Here is a 25,459-nt window from a genome sequence, read left to right on the forward strand (position 1 = left end):
ATCATCAACTCTATCTCCAACTCAACTGCCCATAAAGCCAGTAGCTTTTTGGTGAATCAGCTACATTTCAGGGACTGGTTTAGGAGTACAACCTTGAACTCACCGTCACACTATTCTTAACAACCCAATAGTAAGAAATGATATTCATGGCTTTAGATACACTGAAGTCAAGTCCTAGAATAAGTCATCCATACAGAGATCCCTGTAAATAGACAAGCACTTAACCTCTGTAGACTAGCTATTCCAGAACTGTTCCTCAGCTGGTGGTACAAAAACTGTCCTAAGGAACTCATGATTATATCAAGAAAACCGTGGCAAATTTTGCTCACTACATTACAACACCTCTCACAGAAATTTTCTATCTATGGTATATGCAAAAAATGTGCAAATCCTGAATGATCAGTTTATTTTAGATCCCCAGGTACTGTGCATCACAAAACTCTTGATCTTTCCCTTCTTGCATTGGCTGCTAGGACACTCAGTGACAAGTCTGAAGCCCACCTCTAGCATGTGCCTAGAACCTAGCATCGTTTCTTTCATCTACTAACTTCACTTCTAACATTTTAGATATTTCACCCTTATTTTCATCCTTCCCTGATTTTTTCATGTTTCTTACAATTAAAGATGAATCATGATCATGCTTTATTTTACCTAGGAAGCAAAATGTGCTCAATCTACATATTTTAAAATACAGGCAAGTATAAAGACCTAAATAAAAATCTATGGAAATCTCACTGCCCAGAGTTCACTGCGTTGCCCTAATTATGGGTTAATGTCCTCTCTTTACCCTCCAAGGTACACCTTTGAGGTCAGAACATACTCGCTGTCTCTCCCTGGATGCCGCCATATCTGTAGGAAGGACTATCTCCGGCCTCATTGCTGTCCAGGCCACTGGGGCCCAGACTGCATGGGTAAGTGTCACAACACTTTCCTTTGGTGGTATTTGGTTCTCAATGTCTCATTTTACAGAAAATCAAGAGGAAGGAAGCCTGATAAAAGAGAATGTTAGCATCTTTTTCTAGAAATTTCCATCTCCATTTATATGTAGAAAATCTTTCTAGCCCTGTCAGCTTTTATATCGATATCTGCTTTCCTCCATTTAGAGATCTCTCCTTAAGACAATTCCTTTACAAGTCAGAAAAGGGGACAATTGAAAGGATATCCATTTCTATAAAAAAGATGATTGACCATAGAGAGGAAGTAAGACTGCTGGGCTATTATAACCTCAATACAATTTTCTTTAAAAAGATATTTGATTATAATACCACAAAGACTGTAGTTATTGTTTAGCAACCAAGATAATCATTAACTCTTCTAAAACTTTGTCTTAGGATGCCATATCAAACTCTGTAATGGTCAGGTTCCATTGTAAGAAAAACCACTAACCAAACCTGAGTCAATGGTATAGTTAGACTCCTCTGGTCAAACATTGCATTTGTCAGCTGAAATTGAACTTCTATCCTGATTAAAGATGTTAACACTCAAGTAGTGACTAAGTCCCTGATATGACATGCAAATTACATGAGATCCCTTTTGGGGCAGGAGTGATAGTAAAAATCAGGCGTTTTAATCATGAATTTACCATTTGTTTTCCATCTTCTAAGATGTAATGAAAACATCTCCTTAAGGATCTAAATACTTAAAGGGAGAGATTACTTCTCTTTTGCTTTGTTTTTCTTGTTAAAATAACATAAGCAAATTGTACACAGCTTGTAAAGTTTAGAAAGGTTTAAAGAAAGAAAAAATAGTGACCTGTATTCTGTCGCACATAGAAAACTGTAAGTAGTTTGGCTTATTTCCTTCGTCTTTTTTTTTCCATATGGCTTCTAAATAGTTGAGCCCGCATTATACGCATAATGTTTCCTCCTGTTTTTTTTTGTTTTTTTTGTGGTACGTGGGCCTCTCACCGCTGCGGCCTCTCCCGTTGCGGAACACAGGCTCTGGACGCGCAGGCTCAGCGGCCATGGCTCACGGGCCTAGCCGCTCCGCGGCATGCAGGATCCTCCCAGACCGGGGCACGAACTCATGTCCCCTGCATCGGCAGGCGGACTCTCAACCACTGCGCCACCAGGGAAGCCCCTCCTCCTGTTTTTTTAACTAATGCTTAAATGAATAATAGCATCCATTTACTCCATATTGTTGACATTAGGTAATAGAGAAGTAGTTGGCCTATATAATGATTTAATTCTTAAAGCTAAACTTTAAGTTAGACTTTTTTATCCCCATTTTTCCTATGAGGAATCTGATTTAAAGATGATCTCTGTCTCCTTCGGGCTGGTAAGTGAAGCAAGTTCAAGTTCAGGGCTTCCTGGCACCAAAGCCTGCTCTCTTTCTACTCTGTCCCACTGCCTGGAGCAGAACTTGTCTTAAAAAAAAAAAAAAAAAAAAAGAGAGAGAGAGAGAGAGGTAGAGTCCCCAACGTGTTTCTAATTTCTCTTTTTTTCTGTATTTTGTATTTTATTTTTTCCCATTTTTTAATTTTTTTATTATTTTTATATAAATTTATTTATTTTTATTTATTATTTTTGGCTGTGTTGGGTCTTCGTTGCTGTGCGCGGGCTTTCTCTAGTCGCGGCGAGCGGGGGCTACTCTTCGTTGTGGTGCGCGGACTTCTCGTTGCGGTGGCTTCTCTTGTTGCGGAACACAGGCTCTAGAGTGCGTGGGCTTCAGTAGATGTGGCGCTTGGGCTCAGTAGTTGTGGCTCGTGGGCTCTAGAGCACAGGCTCCGTAGTTGTGGCACATGGGCTTAGTTGCTCCGCAGCATGTGGGATCTTCCCAGACCAGGGCTCAAACCTGTGTCCCCTGCACTGGCAGGCGGATTCTTAACTACTGCACCACCCGGGAAGCCCCCCGTTTTTTTAAATTGAGGTATAGCTGCTGTACAATATTATATGTTACAGGTATACAATATAGTGATTCACAATCTTTAAAGGTTACACTCCACTTAGAGTTATAAAATACTGGCTATGTTCCCTGTGTTGTACAATATATCATTGTAACTTATTTTATACCTAATAGTTTGTACCTCTTAATCTCCTACCCCAGTATTGCCCCTCCCCCCTTTCTTTTCCCCCACTGGTAACCACTAGTTTATTCTCTATATCTGTGAGGTTGCTTATATTCACTAGTTTGTTGTATTTTTTAGACTCCACATATAAGTGATATCTTGCAGTATTTGTTTTTCTCTTTCTGACTTATTTTGCTGAGCATAATACCCTCCAAGTTCATCCATGTTGTTGCAAATGGCAAAATTTCATTCTTTTTTTATGGCTGAGTCATATTCCAGTGTGTGTGTGTGTGTATATATATATATATATATATATATATATATATATATATATACCACATCTTCTTTATGCAGTCATCTGTTGATGGATACTTAGATTGCTTTCATATCTTGGTAATTGTAAATAATGCTGCTATGAATATTGAGGTGCATGTCTTTTTCGAATTAGTGTTTTTGTTTTTCCCAGACATATACCCAGGAGTGGAGTTGCTGGATCATATGGTAGTTCTGTTTTTATTTTTTTTGAGGAACCTCCATACAGTTTTCCACAGTGGCTACACAAATTTACATCCCCACCAACAGTGTATGAAGGTTTCCTTTTCACCACATCCTCGCCAACATTTGTTATCTGTGTTTTTTTGGTGATAACCGTTCTGGCAGGTGTGAGGTGACATCTCATTGTGGTTTTGATTTACATTTCCCTGATGATGAGCGATGTTGAGCATTGCAGTTTCTCTTTCGATTGGTAGGTCCCTTCAGCCTTCCCAGTCAATGTCTGGATTCTGCTCCTTACCCTGGAAAGGTCAAGGTTTTGGGGTTTAGGATACCCTGGCCCTTGTGTTAATCACTCTGCTCTGTTTCACCCCAGCACATGGGCACTTCATGTTTCAAAGCATTTGTCACATCAGAATCAAGCGATTAACCCAGAGTTCACGAACTTTCTTAGCATCAGATAGGGTCTTGGTCACATCCAGTTCATATAGTCATCAGAATAAAATTGAATTTTTTATTTGCTTTTCTCTTTCTAACCCATGGAAACTAATGTGACCTTAAGTTAATTAGACACACCGTAGACAAGAAAAGGCTTTGTCTAAGATGCAGTAATGAAAGTGAGCACATCCAGTGTAGTGAATGACAGAATGACTTGCTGCTTCTCCAAGTCTCCTGAGCTGTCAAATGCGGGTAAAAAGTCCTACTCTACAAAACTCTAGGAGGGATTTTAAAACCTCAATATAGAGGAAAGTACTTAGCGGAGTCTATAACATAAAGAAGGCACTCTGTAGACATTTTATGAATAAATGAATGAGCGAATCACAATCAAAACAGACCTCTGATCATGAAAGGCGAATAAAGTGACTCCCTTTCCCTGAGCCCTTCTTAAACAGTGGGTTACTCGAAAAAATAGGCGCAGCCAACAGGATTCAGGATCTTCAGTGGGTTTCATGCATCGCTCTGGGCTATGCAAAAATTGTGCATTACTCACCCCTACAGTCAAAGGAGTCTGCAGGATTCCTTGAATGTTCAGGTCTTTCCTTGTGATAGGTCTCGAGGCCAGAGAAGCAAAACATGAAAACCAAGGCTGTCCTCTCACTGGGGCAAAAGGGCACTTCCCTTTATCTTCATCTCCCAAACATACTAAATGTCTCAAAAGACTTCCTTCCTTTGGCTCAGGAAAGAGATAAATGCTCTACTCTGCCATGTATTTCACTTCTCCCACTTTGTGGTGATGACAAGTGAGATCTTGGCTATCGCTGTACATTTCTGCAAGGATAAGCCCATTTTGGAGCTGCTGACGTATGCTCATCTTTCTTTTTGAGGAAGCACAAGCTCTGGAATAGCCTTCTTTCCAAGTCAAGGGCAGAATCCACTTCCTTTCTGATGCATTGACAAAGACATTCACACTTAACACCTCTGGGTTACTTTTTTTTTTTTTTTCCGGTACGCGGGCCTCTCACTGTTGTGGCCTCTCCCGCTGCGGAGCACAGGCTCCGGATGCCCAGGCTCAGCAGCCATGGCTCACGGGCCCAGCCGCTCCGCGGCATGTGGGATCTTCCCAGACCGGGGCACGAACCCGTGTCCCCTGCATCGGCAGGCGGACTCTCAACCACTGCGCCACCAGGGAAGCCCTGGGTTACTTTTTAAATTATTTTAATAGTACCTTGTTCAAAACCAGAAAACTCGACGATCAATTCTGAAAACTTAGAAAACAAAGAGAAGCACAATGAAAAAAATTACTTATCTTCTAAAATTAGGAATAAGGCATGAATTCTCACCTGAGGAAAAAATATGTCATCCTGATGTAAGGAAGGTGTTTCTACTCAGGTTTAACTTGCTTTTCCCTCATTAAAGCTTCTACAGCTTTGTCAGATCTGCATATGGGAGTCTCATATGTGTGTTATTAGCACAGAAACATATTTTTAACCTTGAAACTTAAATCACATTTGAACAACAAATATTCTGTTTCAGAGGAAATACTTTTTTAAAATTTGAACATCCCAGTTCTTTATTATCCCATGGTGAACGGTAACAGATCTGTACAAAAACTCAGAGTAATGGAAAAAGAATGTGGGCAGAGGCTTACACAGAAACTTGATTGTGGCCAAAGCAGTCTGATTATTTCAGAGGAAAATGGTCTTGATGCTTTGTGAAGTCAGTGTCATCAAATTATGCACATTTATTTTTTTGCATCATGTTATTTGCATTTCCAGACCTCTTTTTCTTTCCTCTTGTATGTTCCCTGCCATTCACTGCCTGGGTTGCAGAAAATGGACTACATGGATTTGAAACCACTCTGTGAGGTGTAAATAATGCTGAGTTCACGTGAGGAACCTATTTTCACGACAGTTTCCCAGGCAGACCATTCCATCCAGAGCTATCAATGGAATATTTACCATTTTTAAAAAACCAGGACATAGTCTCTGCCTAGTACTGTGCACCAGGCTTTGAAACAAAGGTGACGACACTAGTAGCCACTTCTGGAGTTCCTGGGAGATAAAGTTACAGGGAGGTCCCTGGCCTCTTCCTGGCCAGGAAGTTCATTATCTGCCTTTAAAGGAACAGAACAGCTGATGGTTTGCTGACAGCTTGTCAGGGGTAAGCCTCCTGCGTGAGCAAAGTCACGATGCAAGAGACCCCCAGAGTAGCAGTGACCAAAGGGAAACGTGATAATTATTGAAAACAGCCTTATCAACCGCTTGAGCCCTCCACCAGGCCTTAGAAACGTGCCCTTAGAACAGATTCTGGAAGAGCTCTTTCAAGTGTGGTTGCTGAGAATGTCAGTTTTTACCATCTTTTTTTGCCTGATGGGGACCTGAGGTGATAGAAAATGATTTGAGAAGCAGGAAAGAAATGTACACTTTTACTTTAAACTTTTTATTTTAAAACCGAGCGAGTTGTTTTCATAAATTGTTAAAGCATTCAGTTTAGGACAACACATGAAGGACTCTCCATACTCTCACATTCCTGCTATCTTTTTTCCAAAGTTCCTTCCAGGCTTGGCCAACTCATAAAGGTCGAGCATTTCTTGAGCCCCTACTGCTTGCTGCACATAATCACCTATATGACAAGCCCAGTCCGTAACCCCAAGGAGCTCACAGACTGATGAGGGAGCGGGACACAAAAGCAGATGAGGAGAAACAGTCACACTTGAGAGTCTAGGTGAGGACTCTGGGACTTTGAGGGGGTTTGCAGCTCACCCAACGAGAGCCAGCTATTAAGTGCAGAGCAGGGTAGGAAACAAGGGCCATCTCACTGCAGAGCCCCAGCTCCAACCTGTCCCTGTCTCCTTGCCCAAACACCTGGGTGTGTGGCCAAGTCAACTGCTGGGAAGGCAGCCCTCCCCCCACGAGCCTGCTCCTGGCAAACTTGCTTCCATTAGCTGGGTGCCTGTCACTGCATGGAGTTGATTCCGTGACACCCGAGTTCCCCCTAGTTCCAGTCTAGCCCTGAGGGGCAGTGTGGTTTTCCAGTAAGATTGTAGACCCTGAAGTTAGATTGCCCGGCTTCCATTCTCAGCTTCACCACATTCTCCTTCTGGGACCTTGCAAGTTACTTGCCCTCCCTGCCCAGTTGCCAGATTTAGCAAATAACACTGAAGGATACCCAGTTAAATCAATTGCAGATAAGCAACAGATATGCCTACAGTATTGGGGACATGCTTATTCTAAACATTTATTCATGGTTTATCTGCAATTGAAATTTCACTGGCATCCTATATTTTATCTGGTAAACCAATCTTTCAGTCTCGGTTTTCTCATGTGTCAAATGGAGGTGGTGATGCTGATAGCACTACCTCCAAAGGCGGTGCTGAGGATTGAGTGAACTCGTACATGTAAAGAACCTAGGATGCGCCTGGCAGATGGTAGGCATTCAGAATATGCTACTTACCGTTTCTGTCTTTTGTGGTTCTCAGATCACTGGCTGGCCTCTTGACTTCAGGAGGTGTGTCTTGGATTGGTTTTTTATTCTAAGGTACTGATCTTATGTAGCCTGGCTTAGTGTTAAGGACTCAGGATCTTGAGTCAGGCCTGATCACAATGGTAGTTCCAACAGTTACCAACCCTGTGATCTTGGGAAAGTTCCTCTCCTCTCTGAGCCTCAGTTTCCTTATCTATAACCTGGGGAGGAGGACGAGAATGGTAGCTTCCCGTACAGTTGTTGTCAGAAGGAGACCATTTATGCAAACTGCTTAGAAATAGTAAATGCTCAACAAATCCTCTCCATCTGTTATTGAGCTGATAACTATCTCCCTGCTCAGTTTGGTAAGGACATTTCTGTGCATCTCATTTTTTAAGGTAGCTTATGATCCCTTGGGTCTATTAATTTTCTTTGCACCATTGTCTGCCTTTCCGTGGACCCCGTGGGTCACCCTGATGCCTCAGGTCAAAGCAAAGGCCTACCCCTTCAGGAACGTGGGGACAGTAGGGGCTTAGTCCGCTCGAGCTGCTATAACAGAATACCGCAACAACAGACATGTATTTCTCATAGTTCTGAGGACTGGGAAGTCCAAGGTCAAGGTGCCAGCAGGTCCAGTTCCTGTTGCGGGCCCTCTTCCTGGCTTGTAGACAGTTGCCTTCTCTCAATCTCCTCAAGTGGCAGAGAGAGAGCTCTGCTCCCTCTTTCTCTCATAAGAGCTCTAGTCCCATCGCAGGGTCCCCACCCTCATGATTTCGTTTAAACCTAATGACGTCCCAAAGGCCTCACCTCCAAATGTCATCACACTGGACGTCAGGGCGTTAGCATACGGATTTGGGGGGCATAGATATCCAGTCCATAACAGTAAGCATTCACTTTGCCCTTTAGCCCGCTGACTCACAAGCCACTGGCCGAGAGGCCTGGCCAGAATGAGGAACACGCTGCAGAGAAAGCCTCACATCCCCTGCAGCATATGTGATGTTAAGGCTGAGGAAAACCCCAGGAGACAGCAAATTCACGACCGGCAGACACCCGATGGGCCCTGAATGGAGCAGGCTGCTCATTTCAGAGAAGGAGGCATTGGGGCATCTCTTGAGAAATAAGCCCAAAGCCCAGAGGCCGCCTCACCAGCCCCTGCCCGCCCACAGCGAGAGGCAGGCAGGCCCCTTTCTGTCCCAGCTAAACCCTCACTTTCTTGTGAATAAACAGAGAAGACGTTGCCAGCTTTGAAGATGATTCTAGGCACTTAATGAATGTTGAATTCATTAATTAAACGAATGGCTTGTAAAACACTTGAGCCATTTAAAATAATTATATATACAAATATATAATTTATATATAATTATATATATTTATAATTATATAAAATAATTATCCATACAGAGAAGCACAATTACAAGCCTTTAAAGTCAGACAGGACTGAATGGGAATCGTTATCTCTGAGCCCAATGGCCCTGTGTGACCTATCTATGCCGCAGTGTCCTCATACATAAAATGGTGAAAATAACCACTTCACAGGGTGAAGATTAATAGTTCACAGTTGTGGAGATTAAATATACTGAGATAATATGTGTAATGTTCTTGGCATTCCACCCAGGGTCTAGATTGCTAACAATAACAATAATAATAACAAACAAGGACAGGACAGAAAGGAAAAACAAGTCATACTGGTCTTTCTAAGACGAACATCTGGCTCAATGGTTTGCTAAATGGTTATTTGGACCTGAAGAAACACTTCCAGTACATTGATTTTCTTACAACCACACTAAAGTATTCAAATGAAAAGATTTAGAGATTGAAGGTAGGAAATTGTGTAACTTACCACGTGTTTAAAAACAGCCGTTTCTGATTCTAGTGTCCTAGTGTGTTTTCCTTTCCAGTGAGTATAAACTACGGAAATGGACACCCCTGAGGTCTACATAGAAGTAAAGTTTAATTATTTATAGGGACATTGACCACCTTTTCCAAATCTATCATTGAAGCACATAATCTGCTAATGGATTTTTTTCATTTATTCTTAAGTCATAATTTACATACAATAAAATTCACGCTTTTTGGTGGACAGTTATATGAGCTTTGACAATCCTCAACAGTTGTGTAACAAGCACCACAATTAAGATAGAGAACAGTTAGGTCATCCCCCAGAATTCCCTTTGTGGTCAAGTCCTCCCCCAACTCCCAACCCCTGGGAAATACTGATCTGTTTTCTGTGCCTGTCATTATGGCTTTGTGTCCTGTAATCAGACTCCTACAGTACGGACCTTTGTGAATCTGGCTTCTCTCCCATAGCATAATTCATCTGAGATTCTCCATGTTGTTACATGTATCAGCAGATCATTCCTTTACAATGTTTCATGGTCCACCATTATGTGGTTCTACCCAGTTTATCTATTCACCAGCTGAAAGACATTTGGGTTTCCAATTTGGTGCAAGAATAAAGCTGCTATGGACATTCATGTACAGGTTTTAATGTGAACATACGTTTTCATTTCACTTGAGTAAATACTTAGAAGTGGGAGTCTTGGATTGTATAGTGAATGTACTTTAACTTTATAAGAACTGCCAAGGTGTTTTCCAAAGTGTGTGCATCATTTTTTCATTCCTACCAACAACATATGAAAGTTCCAGTTGTTCGGTATCCTTGGTAGTACTTGGTATAATCAGATTTATTTTTTAATTTCAGCCATTCTGATAGGTGTATGGTAGCATTTTATTGCAGCTCATTTTAATTTGCATGGTTCATGTGCTTATTTGCTATTCATACATCATTCAGGTTGTTTTCTTACAACTGAGTTTTGAGAGTTCTTTAAGTATTTGAGATTCAAGTCCTTTATTTGATATGTGATTTGTAAATATTTTCTCAAAGTCTGTGGCTTGTCTTTTCACTCTCTAAAGAGTGCCTTTTGAAGAGCAAACATTCTTAATTTTAGTGAGCTCAAATATTTCCATTTTTCTTTTCTAGATGTTGCTTTTTGTATCACATCTAGAAATCTTTGCCTAATCTAATGTCACAAAGCCTTTCTTCTATATTTTATTCTAGAAGCTTTACAGTTTTAGGCATTACGTTTAGGTGTACCATCCATTTTAAGTTAACTGTATATGTGACTCTTGGTCTAAATAAAGGTTCATTTCTTTACATATAGATATCCAGTAATTCCAGCATCATTTCTTGAAAAAGCTATGCTCTCTCTATTGAATTGCCTTTGGACCATTGTAGACAATCAATTGACCATCAATGCGTGGGTCTCTTTCTGGACTCTCTATTCTGTTCCATTGATCTATATGTCTATCCCTTCACCTTACCACACTGTCTTGATTACTATAGCTTTACAGTAAGTCTTGAAATTAAGTAGTAAAAGTCTTCCAACCTGGTCATTTTCAAAATTATCTTGGTTACTCTAATTCTTTTACTTTTCCATATAAAGTTTAGCATCAGTTTATCAATTTCTACCCACAAAATTCTGCTAGGATTTTAACTGGAATTACAGTGAATCTATAGACCAGTTTAGGGACAATATAAAATATTGACTCTTTTAATCGATAACCACAGTATTTCCCCATTCACTTAGGACTTCTTTTATTTTTTGTCAGTATTTGCTAGATTTCAGCTTACAGGTTTTGCACAATTGTTGTAATATTCCCACCTAAGCTCTTCATGGCTTTGGTATTACGTTTAATTATATATTTTTATTCCAGTCACCAGCTGTTCCCTGTTAGTTTATAGAAATGTAATTGATTTTTGTATGCTGACCTTGTATCCTGAGAACTTATAAATTCATGTATTAGTTCTAATGAATTTTTGGAGATTCTTTTGAATTTTCTGTGTAGAAAATCATGTTGTCTGAGAATCAAGACAGTTTTTATTTCTTCCTTTCCAATCTGTATCCATTTTGAGTCTTTTTTCTTAGCTCTTTGCACTGACCATGATGTATTATCTGTTTTGTATATCGTTGGATTCAGTGGGCAAAATTTTGTTTTAGAATTTTTTGATTTTTAATTGTTTTAGATTTTTGAAGAATTTTATATCTATGCTCCTTAGGGATGTTGGTCTGTAGTTTTCTTTTCTTGTAATGTATTTGTCAGGTTTTAGAATCAGAGTAAAAATGCTCTCCATATAGAAGGAGCTGGGAAGTGTTCTCTCTTCTTCAGTTTCCTAGTTTTTATATAATTGATATAACTTCTTCCTTAAGTGTGAGGTAGTATTCAGCAGTGAAGCCATCTGGCACGAAGTTTTCTTTGTGGGGAGGATTTTAACTTCAAATTCAATTTCTTAAATAAATATAAGGATATTCAGATTATCAGTTTTCTCTTGAATGATCTTTGGTAGTTTGGAACAATAAATTTATTCACCTCATCTACTTCATCAAGTTTACTGGCATAAAGTTGTTTGTAATATCCGCTTATTATCCTTTTCATGTCTCTAAGATTTGTAGTGATGTCCCCTCCCTCATTCCTGCTATTTCCTGATGAAAAATAATTTCTAAATGAAGGAATTAGACTGTAATCTTCCTGAAGTCACAGAGTATATCTTTTTGATCTCGTGTCCCCGGTGTTCATTGAAACCTAGAATGTAAGCTCCATGAGGGCAGGACGCTGGCCTTCCACCAGCTGCTCGGTGCTGCACTTTCCTCTGAAGTAAGTCTTGGTCCACTTAAGTGTCCAGGCACTCCCTCCTCACGAAGCTCATTCACAGCAGAACCTTGCTGAAGCACCAAGGGCCCTGCCTGGTGCCCAGCCCAGGCACCACACAACCATCCCCATGCAAAGGCCCATCAGCTCATCACCTCCCAGCAGCCTAGGCAGCACCTTCACAGCCTCCCTGGCGGGGACCATTCACATTAATTCCTACAGCGTACCCGGCAGTTCTCAAACAACACTGGGCAGTAGAATTACTGTCAAGCCTGTTAAAATGCATATTCCTGGGTCTTACACCCAGAGATCCTCATTCAGTGGGTGTGAAGTGCCAGACTTTGCATCAGGTTGCAACAGGTTATTATTGGCCAACAGGGTGAGTCTAGACTGAAATCCAGCCCACGCTTGTGGCTCACCAAGCCACGCACTCTGGTGTGGGCCTGGTCCACCCTCAGGTAGGGCCACGTCTTGATTTTAGTTTCATCTGCTTGCCAAGTCTAGTGTCTGTGGGGATATATCTACAAGGGCAGTTGGGGTAGGGAAGGCTTTTTCCAATTTGCACAAAGCCTCTCTATGCCCTGGTGTATTAGCCTACATCCTCTAAAAGCACCTGCCGAGGTAGGGCTAGAGATGCATGAGATTAATTAAAAGAAGTGCCTGCAAGGGAAAATGAGAAAGAAGCCAGGAGAAGTGGGGAGAGCCATCAGTCAAGGATGGAGCGCTAACCCTTGTAAGAGAGAGAACCAAGAAAGGCTGGATGGAAAAGTCTTAGACTACACGTAGTTCTAAGAAAATTTGGTAAAGCTGGTGGGGAGTCCTCCATCAGCCACAGTCACTCAACAGAAGGGGTCCTCTGTCTTGTGAGAACGGGCCTGCCCTGGTATCCCTGCTGTGCTCAGTCACTGGCTGGAAGTGGAAAGTGTGGCTTCATGAAGAGGGTGGTGGATTTCAGGGAAATTGTGCCCTGAGAGGTGCACTTTCACAGCTACCGTTCCTGGAGAGAAGAGGGTCTTCGGAATCTGCCTTTGTAACCACTCCATCACGATCACACTTAGAGGAACACTTGCCTACATTTTTAAAAAGAAAGGATTGCTAACCATCCCCTAAGAAAAAAAGGAGGCCCAGGCTTCCTGGATACAATGTCACACTCTTGGGGGCTGGGATGAGGGGAAACTCCCCAATTCCTCTGCAATCAGCCTGTAGCCTAGAATCTAGTTATATCCACAGTGGATGACTCTGCCCCCATTTTCCGCTCTGTATGTGGTAACAAGGGATGAGCCGAGTAGAAGGGACACCCAGAGGATGGAAAAGTTGAATCTGCCTCAGAGACGGGGTCAGGGAGAACCACTTTGAGGGCGGACAGGCACAGGCAGTGTGTGGAGGGGAGGGCACTGGGGCACAGCACATGGTGGTCTGCTTGGGCTGGACAGAAGGGAAGGGAGGGGAGTTGGCTCAAGGCCTGGAGGAGACTATTGGATGGAATGTGTTGTGGGGAGCCTGGGGTTCAGGCGTCATTGCCTACAAAAGTGAAAAGGCCTGGGAGAGCATTTGTGCGAGGTGGCACTGATGACTGCGTCTCGGGGTGGCAGAGGCCCTGTGCTCTTCTGAGCCAGCCCTGAAGGCAAGCTGGGGGTCATCCAGAGAGCACCTTGAACACCTAGCCCTAGGGAGAGGCACGGGGGTCAAGAGAGAGCAACAGTGGCAGAGCTGTCACCTCTATCCTGGCTCTGCCCAGAGCTGGGCCTGGTTCCCAAAGTACCATCTTATCCCAAGAAGGGCCCCATAGCACCAGGCAATGAGAGAAGAACTGTTTGATAGCCCATTGTCTATGGAAACCCTCTCTTAGCACCCCTTGCTCAGTATCATGAATTCAAGTGGTTCAGTTGGTTTTCAGATGAGCTTCAAAGGTGGACCTGGCACCTGCTTGATTAGGCCCTCTTCATCCTCGCCTCCTGACGCCTTTTTTTTTTAAACATCTTTATTGAAGTATAATTGCTTTACAATGGTGTGTTAGTTTCTGCTTTATAACAAAGTGAATCAGTTATACATATACATATATCCCCATATCTCCTCCCTCTTGCGTCTCCCTCTCTCCCACCCTCCCTACTGATGCCTTTTTAAAGCTAAAGACCACACTCTTTAACCAGGCCCTTCCTTAGTGATCCAGCTGTTGCCCTCTGTTGAGCCCAAATCTCAGGGACCTGGGCCATGCAGGATTAGTGGTTTGAGGTCAGTGTTGGTGCCCTCCAGTAGAGTGATCAGAGCTCTAGGTCTCTTCCCTGGACAACCTCTCTCCTGGTTTTTAAACCAGTATTTATCTGATTGTCTGTTAATCCATGACTCTTTCCACACTGGACTGGCAGGACCGTGGAAACAGGGACCAGGTTTGTGTGCTCACCCTCTATACCCAGGACCTTCCATGGTCCTGATTCAAACAGGTGCCCAATCATTTTTTTCCTGAGTGTTGTTATCTGCTACAAGGCCAGCCTGAAAGAACAGACACTGGAGAGGATGGAGAGTATCCACTCTAAGTACTAACTACCACCATTTCTTGGGTGCCTAATATTTCCAGTCCCTACCACAACCTGCCAGGACGATGCTTGAACCAAATCTCAGAGCCAGGCATCGACTTTCCCAAAGAGGTACAGCTAGCAAAGAGTTGTGCTGGGATTCAAACCCAGAACACTCTGATTGAAAACTCTGGGTTTTTTCCTGACAGCATTTCATCTTGTGTAGCCACTGCCCTATAGCTGGTGAGAACAGCCCAAACCAACGTACTGGTTTTCTAAGTGATTTATAAACGGTAGCTACACCTCAGCGTGTCTTCTCCTTTACTCACTTCATAACCGTGTCTGCATCTGTGCTGTGATTCTGGTCTGGAGCGGTGCTGGGTGAGGATGAACAGCGATGAACAATGTAGTCGACTCTGGAGCATCTACCAGGGTTGGAAGCCTGGCTCTGCCACCGTTGTGGAAGGAAGGACCACAGGCTCAAACTGTGTGATCTAGCCCTGTGGTTGACCCAGATTCTGCATTTCTCGGGAGATATGTGACAGTAAGTTCACGGCACAGGAGAGCTTTGGACAAAGGTCTTTGTCCGTGGTGGTAGGAGGGGAGGGAGGGCAGGAAGGTTGGGTGCTTCTGGTAAGTGAGTCTCTCATTAAGCTCACCAGCTGGCTGACTTTGGCCGAGTCACTCTGCTACTCTGTGCCTTAGTTGCCTCATCTAGAAAATGGGGCTAAAAATGGGACTTAACTTCAGGGTATTGCTTTGAATCCTTTATTATTATCTAGAACTCCATATCATTAGCTATTTTTTGGAAAGCATTTGCCTTGCTAACTTTAATTTGGGATAACATTTGATCCTGCCTCGTTCACACAAACACAGTTCATGAGCATTGCACGATTTCTGCTTGGTGTTTGCTAGTCCAGATCCCTCATTTTAACAATCAGAACTCAAGCAAACCAGCATTAAACCCATGTCAACTCAGCACTCAAAGTGTAGAATGACAGCAAGTGTAGAAAGAAAGAAAAAAAAACCCAACCTTTTTTTCATCTTCATCACAGCAGTACCTTAAACTTCTGTCTCTTACCATTACTTTAAATCTTATATTTAATTTTGGACATTTAATATCTGACTTTCTAGCTAAATGTCCCTCCACCCCAATGTGTAATATAATGCCTGGCACATGGTAGGTCCCTGAATGTTTAGTGAATGACTGTGAAATCCTCTAATAAATGTCTATAAACACTCTGATTCAGGTCTAGCACAGCCCAAACGTGCAAACTGATGCTTGTTTGGAATTAGCTTCTGAGTGAAAACTAAATTCCTTTGCTTGCCACACAAAGTACTTCATTAATTGGCCCCAGCCAATCTATTATTCCTCATCGACTACCATTTCCCCATACCCTCCCCCCAACTCCCAAGTTCCAACCCTGCCAAACTTTATATCATTCCCAGAACAGGTCATGCCCTTTTACAACTCTAAGACTTTGTACTTGCTGTTCCCTCTTCCTGAAATGCTCTTCTCTTTTAAGCATGGCCAACTCCTACTGAGCCTTCAAAACCCCAGCTTAAATGACTCCTCCTCAGGGATGTCTCCTTGACTCCGCAAGGCAGTATCAGTAGCTCCCTTCCCTGGGCTCCCTCAATACCCTGTCTAGCACACTGATTAATTGGCCTGGTTTTAGAGTCATGCTAAGGGCTGAGCTAAATCCCTGGCTTTGCGACTTATGAAGTGTGAGACTTTGGGCGAGTTATGTGACCTCTCTGAACTTCAGTCTCCTCGTCTGCTAACTAGCACCAGTAGGAACCCCTGAGGGTTGTAATGGGGATGATTTAATTAGATGATTGTAAAGTGTACAGTAAATGCTCAAGAAATGGTAGCCAATCTGATGCGTCCTAGTACAGCACCTGACTACTCTGTGATTCACTTGCCTCCCCTACGTAACCCTAGATAAAGCAGGCAAGGTCTTCAATTATTTCTTATCCCTGGCAACTAGCACACTACCCGGCATGTAGTAGATGCTTGATGCATCCTTGCAGCATGCTTCTGTGCAGTCACAAACAAATGAATCTGCCCTTTGATTCCCCAGAGTGCCCGGGAGGAGCGAGGGCGCCCTGCAGTGGCCGGGGCAGATGTGCTGACGGCATGGAAGGAAACGGAAGCTGCTCCTGCCAAGTGAGTTCAAAACCTTGTTCTCCTCCTCCCTGACTCTGCTTTCTCCTTACCTGTGGGGTCCCTCTGTAAACACACTGGGTGGAGACTCTAAGAAGTAGCGATATTAGTTAAAAAAAAAAAAAATGCAGTGTGCAACAAAATGACATGTTAGAGGCTGGGGGACCTTTGAGTGTATCCATCTGTAAAATGAGTCTAATAATAATACCTACGCGATTAGACTTGTTGAAAAAGTGAGATGAGATCATGTATATGAAGATACTTTGTGAAACCATGCAGGGCTACAGAAATTTGGCATTGTTACTGTTAAAAACCACCGTTATTAACAGACGAGTCTTCGGAGCTGTCCTCCGCACCCATGCTTGAGCACTGCGCCTGCCAATTGAGGCATTTCTTTGCTGTCCCACGAAAGGGACTTTTGCAAGCTTCAAGCCTTAGACAATGGAAATACAAAGAAATCCTTCTGAAAAGGATTGAGCTCAATTGTCTTCAGAAATGCAAAACTGAAAGCGTTTTCATTTCCCCCTTGGGTGGAATTATGATTTAGCCATCAGTACTTGCTCTCTGTATCTTTGGACTAACGAAGCAGCTTTCTTCTGAAGAGCTCCAGACTCTTAGTAATAACTGATGCAGGGATGGATGTACAAATTATAACACAAAAAGAGCAATGAAGAAAGAAAGAGAAAGAAGGAGTTTCAGGACAGGCACAGAGGGAAGATAACACTTGAGAAACAAACGCTGACCAGACAAGTCAGTTAGAAATCCAAGGGCTTTGTGGGCAGCACAGATCGCTTGGGTCTAACATCCTCTCCCTGGGGTGTCCTGCAGGAAGGATTTGGCGGAACAGCCTGTGAAACCTGCACTGATGACAACGTATTTGGACCCAGCTGTTCAGCAAGTATGTCTCACTTTTGTGTCATCGAATGCAATTGTGGAGGTTGAAAGTCAGACATGGCTTATATAGCTCAAGACCCCAGAAATAAAGTTCCCTGGGGGAAAAACACAGAACGGTTCTCTATAACCAAGTCTACACAGGCAAAACAGAGAGTTGACAAGAAATCTGATAAGGAGAGACAGTGTGTCTGTGGTTTTCAGTGCTTGCAGGCAGCTACTCACCAGGAATGCTTCCTGGCAAACTCTGGGGCATAGTATCCCTCTCCCCAGGCTCCAGGATCCAACATCCACCAGTTCCTTGCCTGCCCAGCTTCTCCATGAGGTCTTCCCAGACCATGGTCTCAGCACTGACCTTCTCGTCAGGGGCCTCTATATCCACCACAGGTCCCAGCACATCTAATCTGTCCTTCTTTGGGAAGTTCACAGATAAATACCTGAGGTGATCAGAGGCTGTTTGTCCCAATTTGCAGATTATGGCTTTGTTCTTGACATGGGTTTGTCCACTCTCTTATTTCTGGTTCTCCGCAGAAGTTGACCCAGAAGCATTCTGCAAGCATTCTAGTACAAGTAGCATATTTGAGAGGTGACCCAGGGAAACACTGAGAAAGTGACACAGAGGAAATAAAGGGTGTGTTGTCAAGACAGAGGCCAGTGTGGATGACCAGAGCTTAATCCCCTGGGGAACTCTGGAGTCCGTGTAGAACACTCACCTTGGAGTTACTTTACCTGAGGGGAGAGGGAGCCATGGTGTAGTGGGCAGAATAATGACCACTCCCCAGAATGTCCACATTCTAATCCCATGGACCTGGGAATATGTTGCCTTCCATGGCAAGGGAGAATTAAGCTAGCAGATGGGATTATGGTTGCTAATCTTCTGACCTTACCATAAAGAGACTATCCTGGATAATCTGAGTGGACCCAGCGTAATGACAAAGGTCCTTAAATGTGGACGAGGAAGGCAGAGGCAGAAGATGTGGTGTCAGAGTGACGAGACGTGAGAAGGACTCCACCAGCCCTTGCTGGCTTTGTAGGCGGAAGCGGCTCACGAGCCAGGCAATGTGGGCAGCCTCTAGAAGCTGGGAAAGGCAGGGAGAGGGATGCTCCTCTCAAGAAAGGAACACAACCACCAACACCTTGATCTTAGAGCAATTACTTTGGATTTCTGACCTCCGGAGCTGTAAGACAATAGATGTGTGTTGTTTTAAGATGCTAGGTTTGTGGTAATTTGTTACAGCAGCAGTAGGAAACTAATACATGCGGTCGTTGGAGGGGAGTTGTCCATTCCCTGGCACTTCCAACCCCCAGTGGGCACCCAGGCAGAGCAGGCTTCCTAGGAAGTGTTCACAGGCTACTGGAAGGCAGCTGAATGCATGGGCTTGGCAAGGAAGGCCTAGAGAATGTGGGCGTAGTAGGGACAGTGTCTGCCAGATTCATAGTCTCCCAAAAAGGGTAAGTCAAGTGGCCTTTGTCCAACACCACCTCAGTTTGGCTTTTATAGAAAAATCATATTTGGTAGACGCTGCGTTGATTCAAATATTTTGGGCAAGAAAAACAGACATCCCAGCCCCCCCAAGTTAGCTCACTCTGTAATAAGTTTCATCTGCAACAGCAAAGACATGATCTCATTCTAATCCATGGGATCCTTGAAAGCGGGCGCTGTCATACCTCTTCATCTCCAGTACCTTCCACAGTGCAGCCTGCGTGGTAGACACACGCTACACTCTTGGCTGGATGAATGAACAAATGAGGGAGTGAATGAATGATACAACTTGCTCCAGCCCTCTTGTCCTGACCGAGGAACATGTTATTGGGAGGCGTCGTGTAGAGGTGACGAGAGCTCCAGCTTTAGACTCAGACTGGGTTTCCGCCCCAGGGCTGCTGTAAATTGTGGGAACCTGAAGTTTACTAAGCGTGCTCTGTGCGTCTTCATCTGTAAAAATAGAAATAATATTGCCTCCTTTAGAATTATTACGAGGAACTCATGAGATAATCACTGCACAACAAATGATAGCAATTATTATTATTAATACCTACTATTCCCTAGTGTCCCCCAATCTTAGTTTTTTCTTCATCCACCGCTTTATAAAAGATTATTTCATAAGAGTGTTAGCAAAAGCAAATTTAAAACAGATGTTAGCATTCTGAGTGGTTTTTTTTTAACATTACATTATATTAAAGGACAGTAAACTATTAAGTATAATCAATCGTTTATAAAGAACATGTCTTTCAAATTGGTCCTTCCCTACCATAATAGAATTTAAATCACATATTTTAAATAAATATTGAAATAGGAAGAAAGACAGCAACCAACGCTGCTTACTCACCAAGAAAGCCAAGTAATTGTTTGTGGATGAAAATTTAGAAAGAAGATGAGCTCATGTTGCCTCCAAGAAACTGGTGTTGGTTGCCTGTGAGCACAGATGTACATGGAGATTCCAAACATCTCCAAATTTAAAAAGTGGCTTTCCTTTACACTTGTTTGTGCCATGGAGAAAGGGCAAGCGAAAGGGTTTGGAAACCCAAGTTTTTAAGTAAGAAAATTGGAAACCTAAACTGAGACTCGGGAGATAAGACTCCCAGTTCTGGGTTCCAACAGAACTTTGTGAGATGATCAAATGTCCTGACCTACACTCTCCAACATGGTAGCCGCAAGGCACGTGTGGCCATTGAGTACCTGAAATGTGGCTAGTGCAACTGAGGAACTGACGGTTAAATTTTAGCCCATGTTACTCAGTTTAAATTTAAATAGCCTCACGTGGCTAGTGGCTACCATATTGGATAGCGCAGCTCTCAAACGTGATGGCTAAGAGAGCAGGCTTCAAGTCAGCTGGCCTGTGTTTGAAACCAAGCCCAGTTGCTGTGGGACCTGGGGCAAGCTATTTAACCTCTCTAAGCCCTCCTCATCTACAAAACAGGAAGAATAATACCTGCCTCGGGGGACTGACTCATAGAAAAGCTCCCAGCGGCAAGTCATAACCACTCAATAGAAGCAAGTATTAAGCGAGGACAAGAGCAATCCCACAGTAAGCTGAACATTCTTCACTCACCTATGAACGAATGAATGATGGCTCAGTGATGGCTGGTCATTTCCCATTGGCAGGTTCCCGTAGGGGAACCTGGAAACCTTTTCAGCCAGGCATCCACTGGGTGCCAGTGTTGTTTCACCCGTGAGGCAGTGGTCGTTGGTGGTGGCAATTCTGCCTGTAAGTAGGACAGTGCTATGAATTACGGTTTATTTTTAACACTGACTTTAACCTGCTGCCAGAGCATTCTCCTACCTGACTCTCGATTTGCTTAGAGATGATTTCAAGCTGCATCAGCCAGGGGTGTTCATCTCAGCTGCCAAGACCCTCGCCTGCTCAGTGCCTCACCCCAGGTGAGGGCAGAAGGCAAAGCCCACTTTCTCTGATATGACCCGAATCAATCCCACGGTCGTGTCTTGTTAAACAGTAGCAAGCATTTGCTGAGTGTCTGCTGGGCACCAGGCAGTGCACAGGGTTTGGCATGCAGGATCTCTTTGGAAAAACTCTGCAAGCTGGGTTCCTCATTTTATGGATGAAGAAGCAGAGAGGTTGCTCAAGGTCACGCAGCTATTACAGGGACAGGGGCAGGGTTTGACCCCAAGTGTCTGACTCCAGAACCTGGGCACAAAAACCACTGCACCATTCGGCCCTGGCAGGCACCCACCACGCACTAGACCCGTGACAGGTGATGGGCATCCAAAGAGGGGAGAGATTAGGTCCCCACTCCCAAGGAGCTGGAAATGTGGGAGACACTTATGAGCCTATGTGCACGGTACACATGGGATGATACGGGAACATGAGAGAGGGCAGCTCACTCTGCCAGGGGCACGGCACAGGGGCTCTGTGCTCTGTCCCTCTGACCCCAGTGGCCGTGGCTTTGGCTACTTTAAAGTCATACACCCCAGGTTTCACATGTCTCTAGAGATTTGCTGAAGCTGGTTTAACAAATACCCAGGGCTCTTTAAATGACCTTTGGGAATCCCTCTGCCACTCACGTCTCCTTCCCAAGGACACTTTCTTGGCAGTGGCTGGCGGCCCTGCAGTGCGTGTCAGAGGCTCCCGAAAGCTACCCGTGCCAGGTCAGTTAATCCAGTACATGGGCTGTGCTGGAAGACAGGACTTGGGGAGAGGCTCGTGCCTAGAAGGGAGGCTCAGTGACAAGGACGGCCCTTGTAGTTAGCATCTAAGTTGGGAGCAGGGGCTGAGTCACATTCGACTCCCCCCTTCCGCCTCCACAGCCTCTCCATGGGCTGCATGACAGCATTTAGGATGTGCAGAAGCAGTGTATCTCTTAGACTTCAGCTGCCCCACTATACTGTGAGCCGCTTGAATTTAGATATTGTGAGTTACTCTTATTTGTACACCCAGTGCCTAATCCAGTGCCCGCCCCTAGGTAGGAGCTGGGTAGATTTTTTTTTTTTTTTTTTTTTTGCGGTACACGGGCCTCTCACTGCTGTGGCCTCTCCCGTTGCGGAGCACAGGCTCCGGACGCGCAGGCTCAGCGGCCATGGCTCACGGGCCCAGCTGCTCCGCGGCATGTGGGATCTTCCCGGACCGGGGCACGAACCCGCGTCCCCTGCATCGGCAGGCGGACTCCCAACCACTGCGCCACCAGGGAAGCCCTGGGTAGATATTTTTTAACTGAATTAATTCGCGTCTTCTCTACTGAGCCCGTAGTACACCCCCTCCTCACCCCTATTATCTCCACGATGAATTTGACTTCCCTCTGGAGCTCATCTGTTCCAAAAGCTACAGCCATGGGTGGACATCAAAGTGCTCTGCTAACATAGAAACAACAGCAAATCAGTTTTTAAAGGGAGGATGCCAATTGCAAATCCAGTTTAATTCTTCAGTAATTTGAATGAGCACTGGAGCTAGTTGTCTCCCATTTTCCATATGTAGTACCTCACCAGATTGAGAGAGAAAAACGCAGCCCTGACAGCTGTCGGCTGGTCGCTGGCCTGCAATTTCGTAGAATGTCACCATCAATGGCTCGCTCTATCTGTGCTGGAACAAGACGAAAACTAGGCCACTGCCTTATCCTGTCCGAATAGAGAAATAAACAGTGACAGTGGGCAACCCAATGGCCACCTCTCCCGGTTAACACGAGTGGCTACTGCTGCTTCTTCATGACCCCTCGCCCCTGCTGCCGACTTGGACCACTGTTGTGTTCCTGGTGGTACTTGGCTGGCTGGCATGACAAAAGTAGTAGTTGCAGGAGGAGGTGATAGTGAATGAGGTACAAAGAAAGTACTGCCCAGGGGAGCACAGATTCTGTCTTGGCACCTCTGAGACGGTACCACCGAGGAGAGGGGCTTTAGCTGGCCTAGAAGGATAAGGAGGATTTCAATTGCATGCAGAAGGGAGCAGAGTGGGGGCAAGAGCATGAAGGAGTGAAAGTACAGGATGCGTGTCCTGCTGCGTCCACAGGGCGCGATCTTTCCTAGACCAGCTCCCCCCATCTCTTCCTGGCCAGCCCCCATGGCTATTGACCTGTCACATCTTAGCATCTATCACACCTCATTATGATGGGCTGCTTTCTTCCGCCCTCAGACTGTGAGCTCTTTGGGGGCAGGGACTTTGGATCATTAATCCCAAGCACAGCGCCCTGTAAGTAGTAGATGTTCAACATGTGTTTTGAAGGAAGATGAACTCTAGTGAGTCATCCCATGCACTTCGATCCTAAGACACATAAAATGAAGTGGCAAAAGATGACAATGAAAATTTTTAAAGGTTGGAGTCAGCTTGGAGAGGGCCTTGTTTGCCAAACAGAGGAATTTAGATTTCATTTGGTTAGCAATTGGGAGTCACTGAGATATTTGGAGGAACACCACCTTGATACCATTACTGATCAAATGAAATGGATAAAATGGAGAGGTGAGAAATCGAATAATGAGTCCAGGTAAAGTGCTACTGCAATAGTCCAGGCAAAACAAGATAAGGACCTAAAGGAGGACAGTTCCCATGGGGATGAAGGACGGGATTGAGGTGGGACATGTAACAACCTTAGAGTTCGAACCTTCAAGTTGCAAACTTTCAAAGATGTGAGCATGCATCTGGTGCCAGCAAGGAACCAGAACCTGTTCCATCAACGTCAGGTGTGAGTGGAATTGCAGCTCGCCCTCCATCTCCTATTGCTGGCGATCCTTCAGCTCTACCATCCCCCACCTCCTCCAGTCAGTCACTCTTCTCGCCTGTTCACTCGATGCCAGCCCCTGTATGCCAGCTGTTGTACTGTACTTTTCAAGGTACTGTACTATAAGATTAAAAACGTTTTCTTTATTTTTTGTGTTTGTTTTTATGTATTATTTGTGTGAAAATTATTATAACCTATTACAGTACAGTACTATATAGCCAATTGTGTTAGTTATGTTCCTAGGCTAACTTTGTTGGACTTACGAACAAATTGGTCTTACGAACCCACTTTCAGAATGGAACTTGTTCGTATGTGGGGACTTACTATAAACTGAAGCTAATAAAAAGAAGCCAAGGTTCAAACTAGGGTCTCTAGGGCTTCAAACCATGGTTTTGCCCACTTCATCAAGCAGAATCTCAATAAACACTATCTGAAACAGTATCCTTCCAGAATCTTTGGAGGAAGTCTACATCAGGTAACGAAAAATTCCCATTTTCTGTCTGCAGTGTGCAGCTGCGTGCATGGAGTATGCAACAGTGGAATACATGGCGATGGGACCTGTGAGTGCTACTCTGGGTACACCGGCCCCAGCTGTGACAAGCGTAAGTGCTGCTAGTTCCCTTAATACCACACCAGATCAGATGGGCACAGACATATGCATTTCAGTTGTGCATGCGTGTACTGGGGCTCTACATGTGTGATGTGCCATCAAATGTTTTGCTGGGAGATAGGCAACAATTTTAAAAGAAAGGGGACAAAAGGAGAGGAAGGGAGAGAAGGGAAGGGGAGGGGAGGGGAAGGGAGGAGAGGGAAGAGATCGTTTAGAATATTGGAAGTCACGGAAGACTTGGGAACAATGCAGTGACATGGCTGTAGCTATGTTTTAGGAAGGCCAAGCTTGTGGCAGTGTGAGGATAGACTGGAGAGGAAGACATTGGGGCCATTGCAACGAGTTAGGTACCTGAAAAGGGAGATAAGGCATGTTCTCCATTATAGGTCTCAAAGACAGAGCACATCAACAGGAAATGGAGGCTTACCAAGGCTAAATGATTCACCAAAGTTCACAGAATAGCAAATAAGTGAGCTGGGACTCAAGTCACTGAAATTCTCTAAACAGTCGATCACACTGGGTTTAATCAAAAGATAGAGACCACAGGGTGATTGCAGCAAGGGAAGTTTAATATAAAGAATTAGTAAGCTATGTTAGGAGAGTGGCTATAAAAATGCAAAATGAACTGTAGGGCTGATGGGGCATAACAAAGAAGGGCAAACTTGGAAGGGGACAGCCATCCCCAAGGCTGGGCTCAAATCTTGCTGGAGAAGGGGTGGTGGCAGCCCACTTAGTAGGGGAGAGGTTTGCTGGTTTGCCCAAGCCAGCATGGGAGCACAGTCACCCAAAAGGCAGGCAACAAGCCTTCAGGGCACTGATGAGCCGAGGCTGGGGGACAAGTGGACAGAGGGAGTCGGGGCACCGTGGGTGCTAAACCTGGAACCTTCAATGTCCGTGCGTGGGGAGGGCTGTGGGAAGGTGGCCACCGGGTCCAGGCCAGGGATGCAAGGTCACCAATGAACTGTGCACTCTGAGTGCACAGTTGGGACAGGGCATCCCTGGATGTCCTCACACACCCACACCACTGGCAGGCTGTGCAGCGGCAGCAAACAGCAGAAGCGCAACAC

The 25,459-nt window shown here is 44.4% G+C and overlaps 1 protein-coding gene across 1 annotated transcript in view; it reads left to right on the forward strand.

Annotated features, from left to right (window-relative positions):
• The window catches only part of STAB2 (stabilin 2), a 151,477-nt gene that overhangs the window by 6,220 nt on the left and 119,798 nt on the right, over window positions 1-25,459 (forward strand). Inside the window, exons 3-6 of the mRNA XM_022600016.3 lie at window positions 796-911; window positions 16,647-16,732; window positions 17,558-17,627; window positions 24,289-24,384. Coding sequence (XP_022455724.2) covers window positions 796-911; window positions 16,647-16,732; window positions 17,558-17,627; window positions 24,289-24,384 — 368 coding nt within the window. The remainder of the gene's footprint in view (window positions 1-795; window positions 912-16,646; window positions 16,733-17,557; window positions 17,628-24,288; window positions 24,385-25,459) is intronic.

Source organism: Delphinapterus leucas, chromosome 11, assembly GCF_059928025.1.
Source record: "Delphinapterus leucas isolate spDelLeu-1000000601 "Yukka" chromosome 11, BTC_Dleu_Yukka2, whole genome shotgun sequence".
Classification (NCBI taxonomy): Eukaryota; Metazoa; Chordata; class Mammalia; order Artiodactyla; family Monodontidae; genus Delphinapterus; species Delphinapterus leucas.